Source organism: Scyliorhinus canicula, chromosome 24, assembly GCF_902713615.1.
Source record: "Scyliorhinus canicula chromosome 24, sScyCan1.1, whole genome shotgun sequence".
Lineage (NCBI taxonomy): Eukaryota > Metazoa > Chordata > Chondrichthyes > Carcharhiniformes > Scyliorhinidae > Scyliorhinus > Scyliorhinus canicula.
Genome location: NC_052169.1, coordinates 522,237 through 544,738, shown reverse-complemented (window position 1 = coordinate 544,738; position 22,502 = coordinate 522,237). Strand labels below are relative to the sequence as shown.

Genomic DNA, 22,502 nt, shown 5'->3' with positions numbered 1-22,502 from the left:
GATTACTATGTAAAGCTAAAACTCATGGGATTACGGGTAGTGCCTTTAGATGGATAGAAAGGTGGTTAACAAACAGGAAGCAAAAAGATGGCATAAATGGTCTTTTTCTGATTGGCAGGCAGTGACTAGTGGGGTACTGCAGGGATCTGTGCCAGGACCCGAACTATTCACATTATATATTAATGATTTGGACGAGGGAACTAAATGTATTATCTCCAAGTTTGCAGATGATACAAAGTTGGGTGGGAGGGTGAGCTGTGAGGAGGATGCAGAGATGCTTCAGCAGGATTTGGACAGGCTGAGTGAGCGGACACATGCATGGCAGATGCAGTAGAATGTGGATAAATGTGAGGTGATCCACTTCGGGAGCAAAAATAGGAAGGCAGAACGGGTGTAAATTGAGAGGTGGACACTCAGCGAGACCTTGGTGCCCTCGTACATCAGTTGCTGAAAGTAAGCACGCAGGTACAGCAGGCAGTATGTCGGCCTTCATAGCGAGAGGATTTCATTATAGGAATAGAGATGTTTTACTGCCATTGTATAGGGCATTGGTGAAGCCGTACCTGGAGTACTGTGTGCAGTTTTGGTGTCCTTATCTGAGGAAGATGTTCTTGCTGAGGAGAGTCCAGCGAAGGCTGACCAAGCTGATTCCTGGGATGGCGGGACTGTCCGATGAGGCGGGATTTACGATTATATTCATTGGAGTTTAGACGAGTGAGAGGGGATTTCATAGAGACTTTAAAAATTCTAACCGGATTAGACAGGTCGATTCAGAAAGAATGTTCCTGATGGTGGTGGGGGGCGGTCCAGAACTCGGGGTCATAGCTCAAGGATAAGGGGTAAACCTTTTAGGACTGAGGTGAGGAGAAATGTCTTCACCCAGAGAGTGGGGAACCTGTGGAAGTCGCTACCACAAAAAGCAGTTGCCGCCAAAACTGCGTAATTTCAAGAAGGAATTAGATATTAATCTTAGGGCTCAAGGCATATGGGGGGGGGGGGGGGGGGGGGGGGGGGGGGGGGGGGCGAATCAGGGTATCGAACTTGATGATTAGCCATGATCATAATGAATGGCGGAGCAGGCTCGAGGGGCCGAACAGCCTCTACCTTCTTCTATTTTCGATGTTTCGATGAACCAGTGAGGTTATCCTGTCCCCCAGCAGTCACTGACTGCACTCAGCTGCACTTTACCAACGTGGGTGTAATTTCCAAATTGCAAACATTCCCAGGAAACCCCGGCTCTATTCCGCATCGCAGAGACAGAAGCTTCTGTTTTCCTCGAGGCATAAAGCAGCTCTCTGTTCCACTATTCCATTAAAAATCATGATGATTTCTGTTTCTGATGAAAGACTACTAGCTCTGTTTGAATCTCTGATTTCTCATTCCTGCAGTTCATGTGCGTGGTGTGGAATGTTGCGATGTGATATGGAATTTAATCCACAGGAACAGAATCCCCATCCATACTGTCATTCAGAATATAGACCAAACTCAAGAGATCCCTCAGGGACCATGAAAATCCTTGATTCAATTCCTGGATGTAGGGGAGATTCCTGAGGCAAAGGAATAAACAAATAAAGATTGCAGGAAGCTGACATCATGATGCAAGCTATTGTCAAATTTAAGTTGGATTCGACTGTTTTTTAAATGGCTCCTGCTGGAAACTAGAGCAGGACTCAGTCCCTCAGGAGAAAGAACTGAATCCACTTCCTCTCAGAGTTCACTGATGAAGAATGACTCTGGAGGTGGGTACAAAGCCTATCAGCACCAACATAGAACATAGAACAGTACAGCACAGAACAGGCCCTTCGGCCCTCAATGTTGTGCCGAGCAATGATCACCCTACTCAAACCTACGTATCCACCCTATACCCGTAACCCACCCCCCCCCCCCCCCCCCCAAACCTTACTTTTTACACTACGGGCAATTTAGCATGGCCAATCCACCTAACCCGCACATCTTTGGACTGTGGGAGGAAATCGGAGCACCCGGAGGAAACCCACGCACACACGGGGAGGACGTACAGACTCCGCACAGACAGTGACCCAGCCGGGAATCGAACCTGGGACCCTGGAGCTGTGAAGCATTTATGCTAACCACCATGCTACCGTGCTGCCCGCATGGATGAGCACTTTCCAAAAGGAAAGGGAGCAAACTGCAAAATCAGTTATTTTAAGTTGCTAACAGTAGCAGATGATGATTAATGCACCATATCCATCAGCTAATGCTGGCTTGTGTAAAATTTACACGAGAAAGCAAATTAAATGAAATATAAATCCAGCTGCCAATCATGGAAGAGGGACCAAACAGTAAACATTAGCAGCAGTTTGTCTTTCGGACAATCACATTTGGCCTCTTATCCAGAGAAATTACATTTGATCACATATTGATAAGCTTGATGATAATGGCACAAAAATACCATTGCACTTTCTTTCCTCAATTTCTTGATGAGATACATTTGAGGCATGAAACCTAGGATTGTTGACAGCCATGAGTGTGGGTTGCTGCCTCAGCTTCAAGAGTCCCCAAACCCCCCTTCCTGATTTCTGCATCATTTAACCTCCATCTCTAAAATCTCAGCTTTACACCTCTGAGACACTGCTGCCTGCTATCACCCAATCTTCAGATTTCCCACTGCAGTCTCGAAGATCGGCACACATATTACACGGCCACAATTCTGCCAGTGCAGCATTCACTCAGCGTAATCCTATCACTTATGTTACTGAGTCTAATCCATCTGTTTCACCCTATGTCCAAACATCAGCTCATTTATTGATCTTTTTTGAAATAAATTTAGAGTACCCAATTCATTTTTTCCAATTAAGGAGCAATTCAGCATTGCCAATCCACCTACCGTGCTCATCTTTGGGTTGTGGGGGCGAAACCCACGCAGACACGGGGAGAATGTGCAACCTCCACACGGACAGTGACCCAGAGCTAGGATCGAACCTGGGACCTCGGCGCCTTGAGGCAGCAGGGCTAACCCACTGCGCCACCGTGCTGCCCACATTTATTTATCTTTTGACACAGGCTGGAATAAACGCTCCTCAATGCCTGGGGAGGACTCCCTACCCTCTGCAGTGCCAGAATGATCAGGAAATTCCTGCTCCCAGAGAGCACGAGGCTCTCAGAATGATACAGGAAGCTTTTATTTTTCCTTTAACATTTTTTTTTTTTTTTTTTAAAAAGAGTACCCAATTAATTTTTTTCCCCAATAAAGGGGCAATTTAGCATGGCCAATCCACCTACCCTGCACATCTTTGGGTTGTGGGAGTGAAACCCATGCAGACACGGGCAGAATGTGCAAACTCCACACGAGCAGTGACCCGGGACAGGGATCGAACCTGGGACCTCGGCGCCATGAGGCAGCAGTGCTAACCACTGCGCCACCGTGCTGCCTACAGAAAGCTTTTAAAAGTGGTAGCAAAAGAGCAATACAGGAGGCTTCGGACATTATGCTTTTAACCCATGATCACATGATTCAGCACTAACATTTTAGTCATGAATTTTTAGTAATTCATTTATTTTTACAAATGATGCGCAATTCAATTGTACAATGTTGTAAGTTTCTCTGGGATAAATGGACAAATGAGTAAATGTGCTGTCCAGCGCTAAGCAACAAGGCCATAAGATCCTAATTCTGTGCAGAGTTAATTTCACTCAAGTCAACAAATCAGCAATGGGGCTGGCCTCAGGATCCCTGGGATAGTCAGCACTCAATTGCTAATCAATATTCCTTTGATCCTGATAGATTCTGCTCCAACACTAACCTGGGCGCACACTGAGTGATTGCGGTCAAAGATCTGACACAACCCACTGCTCATGCCTCTCCTATTAGCAACAGGCACTGGGATAGTTACCACAGTTAGTCGCACACATGAAAACATATCCCACTGAGTGTCTTTGCCTACAGGAGAGGATGGTAGCCATGATATGGAGATGCTGGCGTTGGACTGGGGTCTCACCTGATGGAGTTACACTCCGAAAGCTAGTGATTCCAAACAAACCTGTTGGACTTTAACCTGGTGTTGGAAGACTTCTTACTGTACTGGAGAGGACTGAGAGAGGGGAGAGGAAAGGTAAATATGAATAGAATATCAGACAAAGAGACTACAACTTGATATTTTAAAAATGTTTTATTCAATAATAGTGGTATATTTAGAAATGCGTAATTTGAGTAATCGAAGGAAATAAAGTCAGCCCCTCAGGAATAGTGAAGAAGTGATTAACAGAAGCCGTGTTAGAATCCCCAGCGAGCCACGTGCTGCTGTGCCAGAATAAATCGTCTATTAGTACAAAAATACACTTTGGGGCACACAGCACAGTAACCTGTCACTTTATCCAAAGATCCCACTCATTGCACTCCAACATGCCGTAAACTATAAAGGACCCAGTGCCTTTACACAGACAAGTCATTCTCAAGAACACAGCAACATTATTACAAATCTGTAAAACTTTCAGTGATTTTTTTAAAGTTGTAACTGTTGATTTTATTGCTGCAAATTATACAACTGCTCAAAAGGCCCCATGGCGACAGAATATAAAGATCCTCTTTAGAAAGCTCTTTTCAGTTTTGTTTTATACAAAATAAGACATAAAAAATGTTAATTTACAAACTGAGCTCCAAGGTGATATCAAGGTTTATGTACAGCCATAGATCTCAGCGACTTTCCTACCAATCCCACAGCAAGCAGGACGTCCAACAGTAACTCGTTAGAAAGTCCCTGCCAACCAGCTATACTCACTCAAAGCCAAACATCTTTTTATAATTAAAGGACATAGAAAAGTAGCTTCTACATTTAAACTAGGCTATGGTTACCTATATAAACATGAAAAGGCTGTAAAGTTATACAAAGTAGAAAAATCTATTTAGTGTTTTAAATGATAGCTACAAAAACTAAGGGTAAGGCATTCCTGCTGGTTAACAAAGAATCTGGGGAAACTTTACAGTTCAGACTTGCTGTGTCATTGCAAGCTCGTCTGCAATTCGATTCACAGCACTTAGAATGTAAGCATTTACATTTCAGGTTGTCCAACACCCTCATTTCTGTTTGTGTGAAAACAGGTTATTGCTTAAATCTGTGTTCCACCCACTGCCGAGGTATTCCCGACATAACTGTCAATCACCCACTTCCACCGTTAAAAGTGATCAATTAAGACTGAGACACAATTTGTTCCCACGTGGTAATTGGGGTCTCCAGGGAGAGATTTGTTCTGCCAACTCTTAGGGTCACCTGGAAGAAAGAAACAAACCATTAGTTTAACATCAAATCAACAGTTTCACTCACGGAGGAGAGGGATGTTAGCATCGGTCAATGAAACATTTTCTACTTTTGTCATCTAAACCCCCCCCCCCCCATACAGGTACAGCAAGGATTATACACCACTCAGCTGAGTCCCCACTCGAAATTCTAGGGAGCTTTCAATTTCCAATATCCAGTTAAAGCTCCAAATAAAACGACAGTGAACTTCTGCGAGGTGGCAGATTTCCCAAATGTTTCCCATTCAAGGACTTTTCCAGCTTGTGCTGAAGCCTCTTTAAAGTAGGTTTAAAGACACCTTTCTGACGGTTTAGCTGAACCACACTACGGGAAGTGAATTATCATGCAGAAATTCATTTCCATTTACTCACCAAGTACAGCAATGTTAATTCATACATAAAGTCATGTTACATATTAATACTTTGAAAAGAGTAAAACAAGCAGGCAGCACGGTGGCTCAGTGGGAAGCACTGCTGCCTCACGGCACTGAGGTCCCAGGTTCGATCCCGGTTCTGGGTCACTGTTCGTGTGGAGTTTGCCCATTCTCCCAGTGTTTGCGTGAGTTTCGCCCCCACAACCCAAAGATGTGCAGGGTAGGTGGATTGGCCATGTTAAAAATTGCCCCTTAATTGTAAAAAAATTGGGTAAAACAAGAAATGTGTCACAAAATGGGAACATTGAGGTTTAGAGTTGGTTATGAACAAGCAGAAGGAGCAGAAAGGTGGTAAGCATCTGCACACCTCAACAGCACAGTTGCAGACTGAGAACGGCAGAGAGTTTTAATAACTAAAGATGCAATTTAATAATAATTTGGGCAGGGTTAATCGAGAGATCATGAAAGGCACAAGTTACAGCTCAACGTATCATAGCTTGGTCTGGATTAGAAGCAGCACCATTATTACGTATCCTGAACATGCCTCTGCCAGGACAGCTAGCAGTGTTAGGGAAGGCCATGCAATGGATCTGACTCTCAAATTCTACACAGAGACAAGGCTGAAAAAACCTTTGCGAGTGGAAACAAGGCCAAAGTGTGCTAGTTAAAATAATTCAGATCAATTCATCAGCTGGCGTTAGTGATGCTCAGCTCAAAGTGCAACATTTCTCAGGAAGCTCCCAATTTTATAGATGCCCATCAATTACGCAATTTTGAATATTTCAGTCATCGGCTGGAACAGAGTTTCAGAAACTTTATGGTCCATCAAACTGTGCATCATGAAGCTTAGTGAATTAAACTGTCTCTCTTTGGACATGCCCCTGGGTTGAAGTCTCACGTCTCCCTTGCAACCAACTACTGAACCAATCACTTCCCTCCTCCGCGATGCCCCCTTCAAGTCACATTCCCCTCCCAGTAGCCACCTCTTCCCATTCCATCACGGGACTAAATGCTTTCTTCCCCACTCCTCCCAGCAATATTTAACTCAGAGTCCTGGAGTGCAACCAGTGCTAAATGGACAGGATCCACAAAGATGAATACCCATAAATCATATGAAAATGAAAAAAATGAAATGAAAATATGCAACGAATGGAGTGTGTCTGATCACAAATTATAATCAACAGGTCTTGTGTGATCAATAGTGAAAGTAATACCAGCAACATTGCAGAGTCCTAACATTAACCAGCAAAATATCAAGGCCATTCAGATATTAATCTCTACATGTTCTTTGAAAATCAAGCAGCATTGATTACTTAAGCTTCTGTTTGATAAACATAAGTGCACAACATTCAATGGATCTGATCTCTGGAGTGAAATGAAGGGAGTTGACACTAGGCAAAGAAATGTAAACAATGCAACTGAACCACATCCTAAATAAACCATGAAAACAGATTAGGCAAAGGCACTGTAGAACCACACCTTACGCAAAACTCTTCAGATAAAGCAGAGAGAGAGAGCTAGAGAGAGAGAGAGAAGCATACCCGACGAGGAGTCGGAGGATTTTAGAGCAAAAGACCAACCATCTGGAGTCATAGACGCACAGTGAGGCAAACGCAGCTCCACAGGCTTCAGGAACTTCAAGCCATGGGGTCCACACATCACCAGTGGGCTGAGGAGTGTTTCACCTAGGACAGAAAAGACATTCAAATCAATGCATTCGAACGAGAGCTGAAAACAATGCAGTCAATCTGAAAGAGAGAAATTGTGGGTGATCAGCATACGTCGGGTATTGGGGAGAAGCAGAGAGTGACAGGTTAATGTTTCAGGAGGAACATTTACAACCGTTCTGCTAAAAGATGGCAACAAAACTAAGCTGGTCTTTCTCCTTCAAATATTGTGACCTGCGACACATTTCCAACATTCTCTGCCATCAGAAAAGATCCGCATCACTGGAACTGAGAATTTCTATAGTGAGAATATTACTGAATTGGTGCTGTAAGGACAGTTAGATACTTTCCTCCCTCCCTCACCCACCACATGCCTATTCCTGCCACTCAGCTCTCCCATTGCTGGGACCAAGGACTCTTTTCTACATTTTCTTTCAGTAATTTTCATTGGTGCCTCTCAAATCCGTACATCACCCTTGCTCTTGACCATTAATAATTGCAGTTAATTTCCCGGGAAACAAAATTAACACAGCCCTCTGTAAAAATATTCAGATCCTCTCGCTGAGCAAGTATTACAAATTAATGTGAAGTGACAATTTTACACTTGACACTGCAGCCCAAAATCCAAGAAATCTGCACCAGAAGAGATTAAATCTTTTAGATGAAACATTAATCTCAATGCATACAAAATTGATAATGGGCTTCACCAGGGTCGATGCAAGAAGGATTTTCCCCTGTCTGAGGGGCATAGAATAGTCTCAGGATAAGAGATAAGCCATTTATAATAATAATAATCTTTATTGTCACAAGTAGGCTGACATTAACACTGCAATGAAGGTACTGTGAAAATCCCCCAGTCGCCACACTCCGTCGCCTGTTCGGCTACACAGAGGGAGAATTCAGAATGCCAAATTCACCTAATGGCACATCTTTCGGGGCATGTGGGAGGAAACCGGAGCACCCGGAGGAAACACACGCAGACACGGGGAGAACGTGCAGACTCCGCACAGACAGTGACTCAAGCCGGAAATCGAACCTGGGACCCTGGCGTGGTGAAGCAACTGTGACAACCACTGTGCTACCGTGCTGCCCACTGTGCACCAATTGGACGCTGTTTCCTGTATTACAGCAGGATTACACTTCAAAAGTACTTGATTGGCTGTAAAGGACTTAGAACATCCCAAAGCCATGAAAGGTACGAGATAAGTATTTATTTTACAAACCATGTAGAACGTCACATTGCTGATAATAAGAAATTACCAAACTCCAGGCCACGAGGTCCAACTCCCACACTATGAACAATAACTCCACTGGCAACTTTCAAACATGTTAATAGGGGAGGGGGGATACGGAGAAAGAGTTGTATCCCTTCCCAAGACACGACACAGATGGGTGTCTTGACAATTCTTCTCCTTGTTGCTGGGGTTTCCATAAGACCATAAGACAAAGGAGCAGAATTAGGCCACTTTGCTGATTGAGTCTGTTCCACCATTCAATCACGGCTGATATTTTCTCATCCCCATTCTCCTGCCTTCTCCCCATAACCCCTGGTCCCCTTATTAATCAAAAACCTATCTATCGCTGTCTTAAAGACACTCAGTGATTTGGCCTCCACAGCCTTCAGCGGCAAAGAGTTCAACAGATTCACCCCCCCGGCTGACAAAATTCCTCCTCATCTCTGTTTTAAAGGATCGTCCCTTTAATCTGAGACGGTGTCCTCTGGTTCTAGTTTTTCCTACAAGTGGAAACATCCTCTCCACGTCCACTCTATCCAGGCCTCGCAGTATCCTGTAAGTTTCAATAAGATCCCCTCTCATCCTTCTAAACTCCAACGAGTACAGACCCAGAGTCCTCAACCGTTCCTCATACGACAAGTTCTTCATTCCAGGGACCATTCTTGTGAACCTCCTCTGGACCCTTTCCAAGGCCAGCACATCCTTCCTTAGGTATGGGGCCCAAAACTGCTCTCTCTACTCGAAATGGGGTCTGACCAGAGCCTTATACAGCCTCAGAAGTACATCCCTGGTCTTGTATTCTAGCCCTCTTGACATGAATGCGAACATTGCATTTGCCGCCTTAACTGCCGACTGAACCTGCACGTTAACCTTAAGAGCATCGTGAACAAGGACTCCCAAGTCCCTTTGTGCTTCTACTTTCCGAAGCATTTCCCCATTTAGAAAATAGTCAATGTCTAGATTCCTCCTTCCAAAGTGCATAACCGCACACTTTTCCACATTGTATTTCATTTGCCACTTCATTGCCCACTTTCTTAGCTTGTCCAAGTCCTTCTGCAGCCCCCTGCTTCCTCAATACTACCTATCTCTTTCCGGATCTTTGTATCATCTACAAACTTAGCAACAGTGCCCTTAGTTCCTTCTTCCAGATCATTAATGCATATTGTAAAAAGTTGTGGTCCAAGCACAGACCCCTGAGGCACACCACTAGCCACCGACTGCCATCCTGAAAAAGACCCCTTTATCCCCACTCTTTGCCTTCTGCCAGTCAGCCAATCCTCTATCTATGCCAGGATCTTACCCTGAACACCATGAGCTCTTAACTTATTTAAGTCTCCTATGCGACACCTTGTCAAAGGCCTTCTGGAAATCTAAATAAATCACGTCCACTGGTTCTCCTTTGTCTAACTTGCTTGTTACCTCCTCAAAGAATTAACCTCGGCGGAAGATGGTTTTAATTTTCCAATGTTGCTGGGGCATGAGGAGTGCCTCTGATTTGGCTTGAGAAGAGTGAGGTCTGTTGTGTAGCAAGGCCTTGGCATGGTGCAAGTTTCCTTGGTTTACTCAACTGGCTTCTGTATCACACTGTGCACACTGCCAAGCCATGTCTTGTACTGAGGGCGGTATCATGTTGTTCCCCTTTGCTTGGGGCATCCTTTCATTGCCTGGAGGTCCTGGGAGGTCAGTTAGATTTTGCTTGTACAGCTATGGAGGGGGAGGGTGAAGCGCAGGGTCATGTGCTCACAGCTTTATCCTGGTAGCCTGCTAGCCTAAGACATTGTTATTTATGGATACAAAACAAAAGTTACAAAACAAGGTACACATCAGCCATTCATTACTATAGCACATAAGGCAGAAAGACCTACAACCTAAACATCCAAATAAAGACAAAGCCATCAGCACACTTGCAAGCAAACTGCTGGTCACTTTCTCCAGAAAGCCTGTGCTCGTCAATATACAGGTTTGTAACTAGCAAGATGATTTTCAGAAAAGGTTTCCTATTAACCACAAGGAATCTGTTTCCAGGTAACTCTCCTGGCTGGTTTAGCTCACTTGGCTAAATCGCTGGCTTTTCAAACAGGCCAGCAGCACGGTTCGATTCCCGTACCAGCCTCCCCGGACAGGCGCCGGAATGTGGCGACTAGGGGCTTTTCACAGTAACTTCATTGAAGCCTACTCGTGACAATAAGCCATTTTCATAGTATCAAACTCACTCCCACCGTCTCTAAATCTAGCTTTTTGATAGGTTCCAGCATTACAAGTTACTGGGGTTATTTCACAAACAAACATGGAGCACTCGGCCCCTCCAGCCTGTTCCACCGTTCAAGAAGATGGTGGCTGATCGGATTCTAACCTCAACTCCACATTCCTGCCCACTCCCCAAATAACCTTTCACCAGCTCATTTATCAAGATTTGACCTACCATAGAACCACAGGAAAGATATGGTGCAGAAAGAGGCCATTCAGCCCATCCTGTCTGCGCCATCCCATTCTACAGCACCTGGATTGGAGCGTTACAGTTTGCAGCCCTTCAGACGCTGATCCAGGGACGTTCTCAATGAGTTTCAGTGTCAACCACCAACTCGGGCAGTGAATTCCAGACACCCACCACCCTCTGGGTGAAAAGGCTTTTCATCTTGGCCCCTCAAATCCTCAGCCAATCACATTAAATCTATGCCCCTGGTAACTGACCCCTCAGCTAGCTAAGAAGTCTTTCCTGCTGACGCTGTCTAGGTCCCTCACAATTTTATACACCTCAATTAGGTCACCCCTCAGCTTCATCTGTGCTGAGGAAAACAACCGCAGCCTATCCAATCTCTCCTCAGAGGTGCAGTTTTCCAGCCCTGGGAACTTTCTTGTAAACCTCCTCTGCTCTCTTTCCACAGAAATGATGTCCTTCCTGTAATGTGGTGACCAGAACTGCACACACAACCCCAGCTGTGGCCTAACCAGCGCTTTAAACAGTTCATCATTACATCCCTGCTTTTGTGTTCATTATCTCACCCAATAAAGGAGAGCATTCCATATGCTTTCATGATTGCCTTGTCCACCTGTCCTGCCACCTTCAAGCACCTGTGGACATGTACTCCAAGATCTCTTGTTTTCTCAAACCCTCTCCACATCTTCCCGTTTATTGACTATCGCCTTGCTTTGATTACCCTCAATTCCAATAAACTAAATCATTGATATAATTCTGCAGTTGACAGCTATCCTCTTTACAATCAACTAGCAAGCAATTCTTGAGCCACCTGCAAATTTCCCAACCATACGATTCACATTTAAGTCCAAATCATTAATATATACAACAGACAGCAAGGGCCATAACACTGAGTCCTGTGGAATACCACTGCAAACTGTTTTCTATTTGAAAAACGTCCATCGGCCATTACCCTTACTTCCTGTCACTGGACCAATTTTGGATCTAACATGCCACCGTTCCCTGTGTCCCATGAGATCTCACATTTCGGGTCGGCAGTGATGAGCCCTGCTGCCTCATGCCGCCGAGGACCCGGGTTCGATCCGGCTCCCTGTCTGTGCGGAGTTTGCACATTCTCCCCGTGTCTGCGTGGGTTTCACCCCCACAACCCAAAGATGAAAAGGCGACATCCCCAGATCGGTTCCCCTCCCTGGGGGACTCATCGGAAAATATTCACTCTTATCCAAATATTACAGTCATGTTACAGTTTTATCGGACTTTGGTTATGCCAAATTTGGAATACTGCGTGCAGTTCTGGTTGCCACATTACCAGAAGGATGTGGATGCTTTGGAGAGGGTGCAGAGGAGGTTCAACAGGATGTTGCCTGGTATGGAGGGTACTAGCTATGAAGAAAGGTTGAGTAAATTAGGATTGTTTTCATTGGAAAGACGGAGGTTGAGGGGAACCTGATTGAGGTCTACAAAATTATGAGTGGTATGGACAGGGTGGATAGCAACAAGCTTTTTCCAAGAGTGGGGGTGTCAATTACAAGGGGTCACGATTTCAAGGTGAGGGGAGAAAAGTTTAAGGGTGATGTGCGTGGAAAGTTTTTTACGCAGAGGGTGGTGGGTGCCTGGAACGCTTTGCCAGCGGAGGTGGTAAAGGCGGGCACGATAGCATCATTTAAGATGCATCTAGACAGATATATGTACGGGTTGGGAACAGAGAGAAGTAGACCTTGGAAAATAGGCAACAGGTTTAAGGATCTGGATCGGCGCAGGCTGGGAGGGCCGAAGGGCCTGTTCCTGTGCTGTAATTTTCTTTGTTCTTAATAAAATAAAAAACGAAGAGTCAGCATGGCATAGAACATAGAACAGTACAGCACAGAACAGGCCCTTCGGCCCTCAATGTTGTGCCGAGCAATGATCACCCTACTCAAACCCACGTATCCACCCTATACCCGTAACCCAACACCCCCCCCCCCCCCCCCCCCCCCCCCCCACCTTACTTTTTAGGACACTACGGGCAATTTAGCATGGCCAATCCACCTAACCCGCACATCTTTGGACTGTGGGAGGAAACCGGAGCACCCGGAGGAAACCCACGCACACACGGGGAGGACGTGCAGACTCCGCACAGACAGTGACCCAGCCGGGAACCGAACCTGGGACCCTGGAGCTGTGAAGCATTTATGCTAACCACCATGCTACCGTGCTGCCCTTGTCCTAGGGAGCTCGTGCCGAACAAATTTGATGGATTTTTTCAGCATGTGACCAGGTGTGTAGATGAGGATAGTGCAGTTGATGTAGTTTACATGGATTTTAGCAAAGCCTTTGACAAGATCCCACATGGGAGGCTTATGGAAGGCAAAGGCGCATGGGATACAGGGGAACTTGATAAGGTGGATTCAAAATTGGCTGAGCTGTAGGAGACAGTGATGACAGATGGCTGCCTTAGTGATTGGAAGCTAGTGTCCAGTGGCGTACCACTGGGATCTGTGCTGGGCCCCCGATTGTTTAAGTTATGAAGAGAGAGGGTAGCATGGGTTTCACCCCCACAACCAAAGGTGTACAGGGCAGTTGGATTGGCCACGCTCAATTGTCCCTTAAAAGAAGAAGAAATAGCCAGAATGGTCATCTGAGAGACAGCTTTTGACAACTGGACATTCATTCCAAATGATTCTCCACTGAGCATAAATAAACATGACAAGAAAGTAGTCAGTGAGGATTAATCAACCATTTCAGGGAAGAAAACTTGTTCTCACCTTTCTCCTTGTCCAGGGGAGGGAGGATACTGTTGTCTCTGCAGACCTTAAAGTAGATTTCCTGTTCTACTCCCTCAGGAATGGCTCCCTTTGGAATGATGATACTGACTCCAGTCTCGACGGAACTTAGCACACCACCATTACTGTCAAAAATTCCCCGAGCTGTTGCAACTACCGTGTGACTATCATCATCATCATCTTCCAATGCACTAGGACTGACAAAGAGCAAGTTGGTCAGTACTACAATCAAATCAGACTGGATTGCAACAATTTGTTGAGAACTTAAGAAAATAAAATACAACAAACATTCGCTACTTCAAGAAAGACACATTAGAGCTTGTTCTGATCAAATGTCAACAGCTGAAACATTAACACTCTACACAGATGCTGACCGACCAGCTTCTTTTTGTTTGGCTTCTTTTTGGTAGTTTCTTTGTCAGTCAGAATTTCAAGAACATTTACTGTACACTTTCAGTTGAAATTTTGTATTCGCCAAGTCAAATAGAGAGCTGATCGTCTCCCACTCCGGCAAACTAAAGTCATTTGCAACACAGGCCAATGATACACCATAGAAAGCATCCTGGAATGCATCACAGCCTGGTATGGTAACTGCTCGGCACAAGACCGTAAAAAACTACAGAGAGTCATGAACACAGCCCAGTCCATCACACAAAACCGCCTCCCATCCATTGGCTGTCTACATCTCCCGCTACCTGGGGAAAGCGGGCAGCATAATCAAAGACCCCTCCCACCCGGGTTATTCGCTCTTCCAACCTCTTCCATCGGGCAGGAGATAAAAAAGTATGAGAACACGGTCATGTGGATGTACCTTTAAGAAATTGGTATTATGAAACACCTGCAGTGATGTCAGAGTGTGGGTGGAGCTGGGCTATTGGTCTGTCTTACTTTCACTTTGGACTGGCAGCTAGTGTGTTTTAGGTTGTTTTTTTTGCAGATCAGGAGCTGCATCCAGAGAAATAAGGTGCAATTCTGATCACTTGCTAACTTCAAAGTGATAACTGCTCTCAGTAGAGAATTTAAACCTGATGGCGTTAAAGAGGGGATTTGTCTTATGGTGTTGCAAGGAAAGATCAAGGGTTACTTACTTGGAGAGGTTGAGTAGATTTAAGATTATTTTCATTAGAAAGATGGAGGTTGGGGGGACCTCATTGAGAGGTATAGACAGGGTGGATAGCAAGAAGCTTTTACCAAGAGTGGGGGTGTCAATTACTAGGGGTCACGAGTTCAAGGTGAGAGGGGAAAAGTTTAAGGGAGATATGTGTGGAAAGTTCTTTACGCAGAGGGTGGTGGGTGCCTGGAACGCATTGCCAGCGGAGGTGGTAGAGGCGGGCACTATAGCGTCATTTAAGATGTATCTAGACAGATACATGAATGGGCAGGGAGCAGAGGCATACAGATCCTGAGAAAATAGGCGACTGTTTTACAAAGAGGATCTGGATTGGCACAGGTCTGGAGGGCCGAAGGGCCTGTTTCTGTGCTGCAACTTTTTTTTGTTCTTATAGAGTACTGTATTCTCTCGGGGGAGTATTTGAGTTGATAGTTGCTAAGATGTTTGCTGTGTGTTTAAAAATGTTAACTGGATTCATAGAATAAACATTGTGTTTTTGTTTAAACATACTTTAGCTCTCTGTTGCATCACACCTGTAAAGTGGGCCCTTGTGCTCCCCATAACCAAAATCTATTCAAAGTTATGGGTCAGGGGAACTCCATGATACACTTTGGGGTTCTCTAAACCCTGGCCCGTAATAACACACACTAACAGATTCAAATATAGCTTCTTCCCCACTGTTACCAGACTCCTGAATGACCCTCTTATGAACTGAACTGTTCTCTCCATACATCTTCTCTACTGAGTAGTACTACACTCCGGATGCTTCACCCAATGCCTATGCCTATGTATTTACATTGTGTATTCACGTTTTCCATGTATGGAATGATCTTTCTGGACAGTACGTAGAACAATACTTTTCACTGTACCTCGGTACACATGACAATAAACCTAAATCTGATGGGGGCAAGTCTCCATTTCGCTCCAAGTCCTCAAATTCAGTGTTACGCATGTCAGATTAAATTTTGGTTTACCATACTGAGTGTTTCAATAGGTTAAGGACAATATTCATCTATGTGTACGCTGCTGGGAGGCGTGACAGGAACTTTCAGATTGCTCTATATCCCTTAGTAGCAGCTTCAAGATATCTCCAAATCAAATGGTCTCAAAGGATTAATATAAAGCAGAGTTGTTGCTCTCTTTGGCAAGCTGCATTTACATGCGGCAAATAAAGAGTCCCTACAGTCCTTTAAAAGCGAATTTGACAACATTTGTGCGGAAGGAGCACATTAATCAATTATAAAGTAAAGCGAGTGGGCATTATGATTCAGCAGAGCAACCACGCTTTCCTGGAGCTTTGCTTGGTTGCTGGAGGGGGTTGGTGGGGAATTTAAGTGTACCCCGAGTCGGTTGAAAGTTTTAATGTTATTGTTTCCTTCTCCCTTACAATGGTACAGTCGGCAGTTTGTCCAAACAGAGGCTACACCTTGCTGGATGGGGAAGGTTGTTGGGCCTGATAATTTCCAATTTCTTTCCACCCCTGTTTAGAGAAGGGGAAGGGAAAAGGGATAAACCAGGTCAGCATGGAGCCTGTCAATGAAATGAAAATCGCTTATTGTCACAAGTAGGCTTTGAATGAAGTTACTGTGAAAGTCCCTAGTCGCCAAATTCCGCGCCTGTTCGGGGAGGCTGTTACGGGAATCGAACCATGTTGCTGTCCTGCCTTGGTGCTTTCAAAGCCAGCGATTTAGCCCTGTGCTAAACAGGTGGCAAAACTAGAGAGTAATAATTCAAGACAGAATTTATTGGCACTTGGAAACATGGGTTCAAAATAAAAGCCAGCACATATTTGTAAATCATGTTTGACTAACTTGATCAGGTTCTTCAATAAAGTAAGGGAGTGGGTTGAAGACTCAGGGGAAACTTCGCTGAAGTTCAGGGAATTGAAGGCAATTGAAGACAATAAGAAATAGGAAGAAGAATAGGCCATTCAGTTCTTCAAGCCTGCTCCACTAATGCTCACCGGATGTGGTGGCGTAGTGGTAATGTCACTGGATTGGTGATCCACTCAGTTCTATCAAATACCACTTTAAAGTAGCAGTTTGAGTTGAGAGAGCTGGATAGGCTGGGACTTTTTTTCCCCTGGAGCGTAGGAGGCTTATGGGTGATCTTATCGAGGTCTATAAAATAACGAGGGGCATAGATAAGGTAGATAGTCAATATCTTTTCCCAAAGGTAGAGGAGTCTACAACTAAAGGGCATTGGTTTAAGTTGAGAGGGGAGAGATACAAAAGACCAGAGGGGAAATTTCTTCACACAGAGGGTGGTGAGTGTCTGGAATGGGCTGCCAGAGGCAGTGGTCGAGGTAGGTACAATTTTGCCTTTTAAAAATTACATAGGCAGGGTGGGTATAGAGGGATATGGGCCAAATGCAGCCAAGTGGGATCAGCTTAGTGATGGAAACTGGGCAGCATGTACAAGCTGGGCCAAAGGGCCTGTTTCCATGCTGTAAACATCTATGGCTCTATAAAGAAACCGGATAGACCACGCGGCACTGGATACGACAAAGGTAAAGCCAGCACTGTCAATCCTGCAAAGTCCTTCTTACTAACACACGGGGGTGAGATTCAAAATTGGGAGAGCTATCTCAGACTAGTCAAGCAACAGCCTGACATAGGTATGATTCCGTGACTATGACTATCAGACAATAGGCGGGATTCTCTAATCCCCCGGCAGACTGTCCACGGTGTCATAGACGGAGTGAAAAGGCCGCTGCCGGGATTAATTCTGGCCCCTACAGGGGGCCAGCACGGCACTGGAACAACCCACACCGCTCCAGCTGCTGATCCTGGCATGAACTGTGCACCGCAGGATCCGCGCATGCGCAGTGGCGCCGGCGCCAACGCACACATGCGCAAAGGCCTCCTTCAACGCGCCGGCCCGACGCCACATGGCGCAGGGCTACAGGAGCCGGTGTGTAGGAAAGGAGGCCCCCAGGCAGAGAGGCTGGCCCGCCGATTGGTGGGCCCCTATCGCGGGGCCCCCTCCCATGCCGCCACCCGACCCTTTAACACCGAGGTCCCGCCGGCTCAGAGCAGGTTAGAATGGTGCCGGCAGGACTCGTTTTTGTTTTCCTATGGCCGTTCGACCCATCTGGGCCGGAGAATCACGGGGGGCGCCACGTAGAGCGGCCCGCGACCGACGCCACGCCAATGGCACCGATTCTCCACAGTGCCGGCATCGGGGCAGCGTGGCCTGGTCGCGGGGATTGGCCCTCCCGGACCAGGGCTGGGAGAATCCCACCCAAGGTGTCAGACATCACCATCCCTGGGTAAGTCCTGTCTCTCCAGCAGGACAGACCCAGCAGAGGTTGGTGGCACAGTGGTATACAGTCGGGAGGGAGCTACCCTGGGAGTCCTCAACATCGACTCTGGACCCCATGAAGTCTCATGGCTTCAGGTCAAACATGGTGATTGGCACATACCATCAGCTGATGAATTAGTACTCCTCCATGTTGAACACCACTTGTAGGCAGCACTGAGGGTGGCAAGGACACAATGTTCGCTGGGTGTGGTTTCCAATGTTCATCACCAAGAGTAGCACCGCTACAGACTAAGACTCGGTGGTGAGAGAATTAACAGGAGGGAAAAACATACTAGATCTCATTCTCATCAACCTGCCTGCTGCAGACACATCTGTCCATGACAGTATCGGTAAGAGTGACCTTGTGGAGACAAAATCCAGTGTTCACGTTGAGGATGCCCTCCATAGTGTTGTGTGCCACAACCACCGTGCTAAATGGGATCAATTCAGAACTGATCGAGCAACTCAAGACTGGGCATCCATGAGGCGCTGTGGGCCATCAGCAGCAGCAGAATTACAGGACACAATCTGCAACCTCATGACCCAGCATATCCCCCACTCGACCATTACCACCAAGTGAGGTTCAATGAAGAGTGCAGGACCAGACATACTGAAAAGTGAGGTTTGAACCAGGTGAAGCTACAACACAGGTCTACCTGTGTGCCAGACAACATAAGCAGAAAGTTTTAGAAAGAGTCAAGCGATTCCACAACCAACGCATCAGATTTGAACTCTGCAGTCCCACCACACCCAGCCGTGAATGGTGGTGGACAATTAAACAACTCACTGGAGGAGGAGGCTCCACAAATATCCCCATCCTCAATGATGGGAGGAGCCCACCACATCTGGGCAAAAAGGCAAGGCTGAGGCATTCACAACAATCTTCAGCCAGATGTGCCTGATGAATGATCCATCTCGGTCTCCTCTGGAAGTCTCCAGCATCACAAATGCCAGTCTTCAGCCAATTCGATTCACCCCAAATGATATCAAGAAACGGCTGAAGGCACTGGATACTGTAATGGCTATGGACCTTGACAATATTCCAGCAATAGTACTGAAGACTTGTGTTCCAGAAATTGCCGCACCCCAAACCAAACTGTTCCAGTACAACTACAAAGCTGGCATCTACCTGGCAATATGCAACGTTGCCCAGTTAGGTCCTGCACACAAAAAGCAGGACAAATCCAACCCTGCCAATTACTGCCCTATCAGTCTCCTCTCAAGCATAAGTGATGGAAGGGGTCATCAACAAGCGGCACTTACTCAGCAATAACCTGTTTATGGATGCTGAGTTTGGGTTCTGCTCGGGTCACTCAGCCCCTGACCTCATTACAGCCTTGATTCAAACACGTACAAAGGAGTTGAACTTCAGAGGTGGGAGTGACTGCCGCTGACATCAAGACAGCATGTGATCGAGTATGGCATCAAGGAGTCCTAGTAAAACTGGAGTCAATGCGAATCGGGGGGGGGGAACTCTCCACTGGTTGGAGTCATACCTATCACAAATGTGACAATTAGAAGATTTTAGGAATATGATTCTAAGTACATGGAAATTAAAGGGTGAAAACCTGGGGGTTAGAGTGTGCTTGATTGCAGTGATCATGTTTGTTTAAAAGTAATTCTGTTTTGCAGGCCCTGGGAGCTTTTAGCAGCCAGAAGGTGAAATTGACAGGTTTTTCAAGCTGGACTAAAGGACTATGGGGCTGTGGTTTGACTGGGAAGGTCTCTGGGGAATTAATCTGCTTTGCAGCCTGCAGATTTTTTTAGCTTGGGGGATGAAGTAATTGCTTGGTGGAACCAAGCTTTAGAGAGGCAGTTTTTGGAGAAACCTTTGGAGAGAGAAGTTGAATTCTGATCTGCCTGACGCTTAGTCCACGATTCTCCCACAGTAAGACAGATTAAGAGCTGTATGTTCCTTTTCGTGTTGTTTCATTGGAAAGTGAGTCGTAGTGTTTAAGGAGTATGTGTAAGCTGTTCTTTCGGGTGTGAAGTTAAAAAGTTTAATATTGTATTCATAATAAAGTTTTGTTTTAAAAATAACCAAGCACAGGATGGCACAGTGGCGCAATGGTTAGCACTGCAGTCTCACAGCGCCAAGGGCCCGGATTCGATCCCGGTCCCAGGTCACTGTCCGTGTGGAGTTTGCACATTCTCCCCGTGTCTGCGTGAGTCTCACCCCCACAACCCAAAGATGTGCAGGGTTGGTGGATTGGCCACGCTAAATTGCCCCTTAATTGGAAAAAACTGTTGAAAAATAAATAAATAACCAAGCCCTATTTCTTCGTGCAATCACTCCTGGAGCGAATCATTCTTTCCGCACAGTCTCACAAATAAACTAAAATATTGGGGGGTTGAGTCCAGTATCCTCGCCGCTATTGGGGCGTGGCCTGGGATCGTAATACGAAGGAAGATGGTTGTAGTTGTTGAAAGTCAGTCTGCTCAGTTCCAGGACATCACTAAAGGAATTTATTGTAGTGTCCGAGGCCTAACCATCTTCAGCTGCTTCATCAATGACCTTCCTTCCAACATAAGGTTAGATGTGGGATGTTCGCAGATGAATGCAGAGTGTGCAGCACCATTCACAACTCCTCAGACATTGAAGCAGTCCATGTGCAAATGCAGCAAGACCTGGAACACATCCAGGCTTGGGCTGGCAAGTGGCAAGTAACATTCGTGTCACAGAAGTGCCAACCAATGACAATCTCGAAATAAGAATCAAATCATCACCCCTTGACATTCAATGCCATTACCATCACTGAATCTCCCCACTATCAACATCTTGGGGGTTACCATTGATCAGAAACTGAACTGGTCTAACCATATTAATACTGTGGCTACAATAGCAGGTCAGAGGTTAGGAATCCTGTGGCGGGTAACTCACCTCCTGACTCCCCAAACTCTGTCCATCACTTACAAGGAACAAGTCAGAAACATTATAGAACACTCCCCACTTGCCTGAATGAGTGCAGCTCCAACACTCAGGAAGCTCAACACCATCCAGGAGAAAGAAGACCGCTTGATTCTGCACACATTCTCTCCACCACCACCGCACTGTGGCAGCCGTGTGTACCATCTACAAGATGCACTGCAAGAACTCACCAAGGCTCCTTAGGATACCTGGGAACCCCACCATCTGGATGCTGCCCTCCAAGTCACTCACCATCCTGACTTGGAAATATATTTCCATTCCTTCACTGTCACTGGATCAAAATCCTGGAACTTCCTCCATAATAACACAGTGGGTGTACCTACTCCTCATGTACTGCAGTGGTTCAAGGCGGCAGCTCATCACTACATTCTCGAGAGTAATTAGGGATGGGCAATAAATGCTGACCTAGCCAACAAAGCCCACATCCTGTAAATATGAATTAAAAAACAAGTCCACTTTCTTGCCTCACCTGTGTAACCCTTAGTTTCCCGACTGATTAAAAACCTATTGATCTGTCTTCAAAATGTTGAAGGACTCAGCCTCCACAGCTTCCTGGGATATAGAATTGCAAAGATTCACCAATCTCGAGTGGGATTTCTTATGCCCCCGAGGAATGTTTCGCGGCCATTGGCGGGATTTTCCGGTCCCACCACTGTTAACGGGGCTTCCTGCTCCATGCTCCCCCCCCCCCACCCCGGTACGCCAGGAAATCCACAATGGGGGTTCGCCGTTGGCACGACCAGAAGGTCCTGCTGGTGTAAACGGCTGGAAAACGCTGACCTTTGAGAGGAGAAATGCTTCCTCAAATCCATCTCAAATGACCACCCCCTCATTCTATGACAATGCCCTTGGTCCTACACTCTCCCATGAGTGGAAACACCCTCCCAATATTTACCCTGTCCAAGCCCCGAAGAATCTTATAGGTTTTAATCATATCACCTCTCATTCTTCTCAACTCCAAGAAGCACAGACCCACCTGTTTAATCTTTCCTCATATGGCAGTCCCTCATTGATTTGATTTAGATTTATTGTCACATGTACCGAAGTACAACAAAAAGTATTTTTGTGCGGCCAAGGGAACGTGCATCTTGGGGCGTTGTGGTGAGGATGAAGGGGAACCGGTGGGGAGCCTGGTCATGCCTGGTGTCTGCAGTGAAGTGGTGGAGAAGTTCCCAGCAGAGTTGGAGAACTGGCTGCCATGTTGCAGGAATCTTGATCTGGAGGTTGGGTAACTAAAATTTGATGGAGCACATTTAATCAGGTTTCCCAGGGGCCTGGGGTTGCGTTGGCCATCCAACCACTTGTTCTGTGTGGTCCTGTTCCTGTTGTCGGTCGAGAGGAGTTGGGGTCACCTGAGCTGGCTAGGTCATCCCCCCTGTTGAAACTTAGATAGTTGACCACCTGGGTTCAGTTGAGTCGGCATGTTGGAA

At 46.0% G+C, this 22,502-nt stretch overlaps 1 protein-coding gene across 8 annotated transcripts in view; it reads right to left on the bottom strand.

The window, feature by feature from the left end:
- Nucleotides 1-4,111: 4,111 nt before the first annotated feature.
- The window catches only part of LOC119956823 (tight junction protein ZO-1-like), a 228,696-nt gene continuing 210,305 nt past the window's right edge, over nt 4,112-22,502 (bottom strand). For 6 of the 8 annotated variants that reach the window (XM_038784276.1, XM_038784277.1, XM_038784278.1 and 3 more), the window contains 3 exons: nt 13,712-13,926; nt 7,170-7,313; nt 4,112-5,228 (listed from right to left, as the gene is read on the bottom strand). In XM_038784276.1, coding sequence (XP_038640204.1) covers nt 5,134-5,228; nt 7,170-7,313; nt 13,712-13,926 — 454 coding nt within the window. In that variant the 3' untranslated portion in view covers nt 4,112-5,133. The remainder of the gene's footprint in view (nt 5,229-7,169; nt 7,314-13,711; nt 13,927-22,502) is intronic. The other 2 variants (XM_038784280.1, XM_038784279.1) reach the window with 2 other exon arrangements.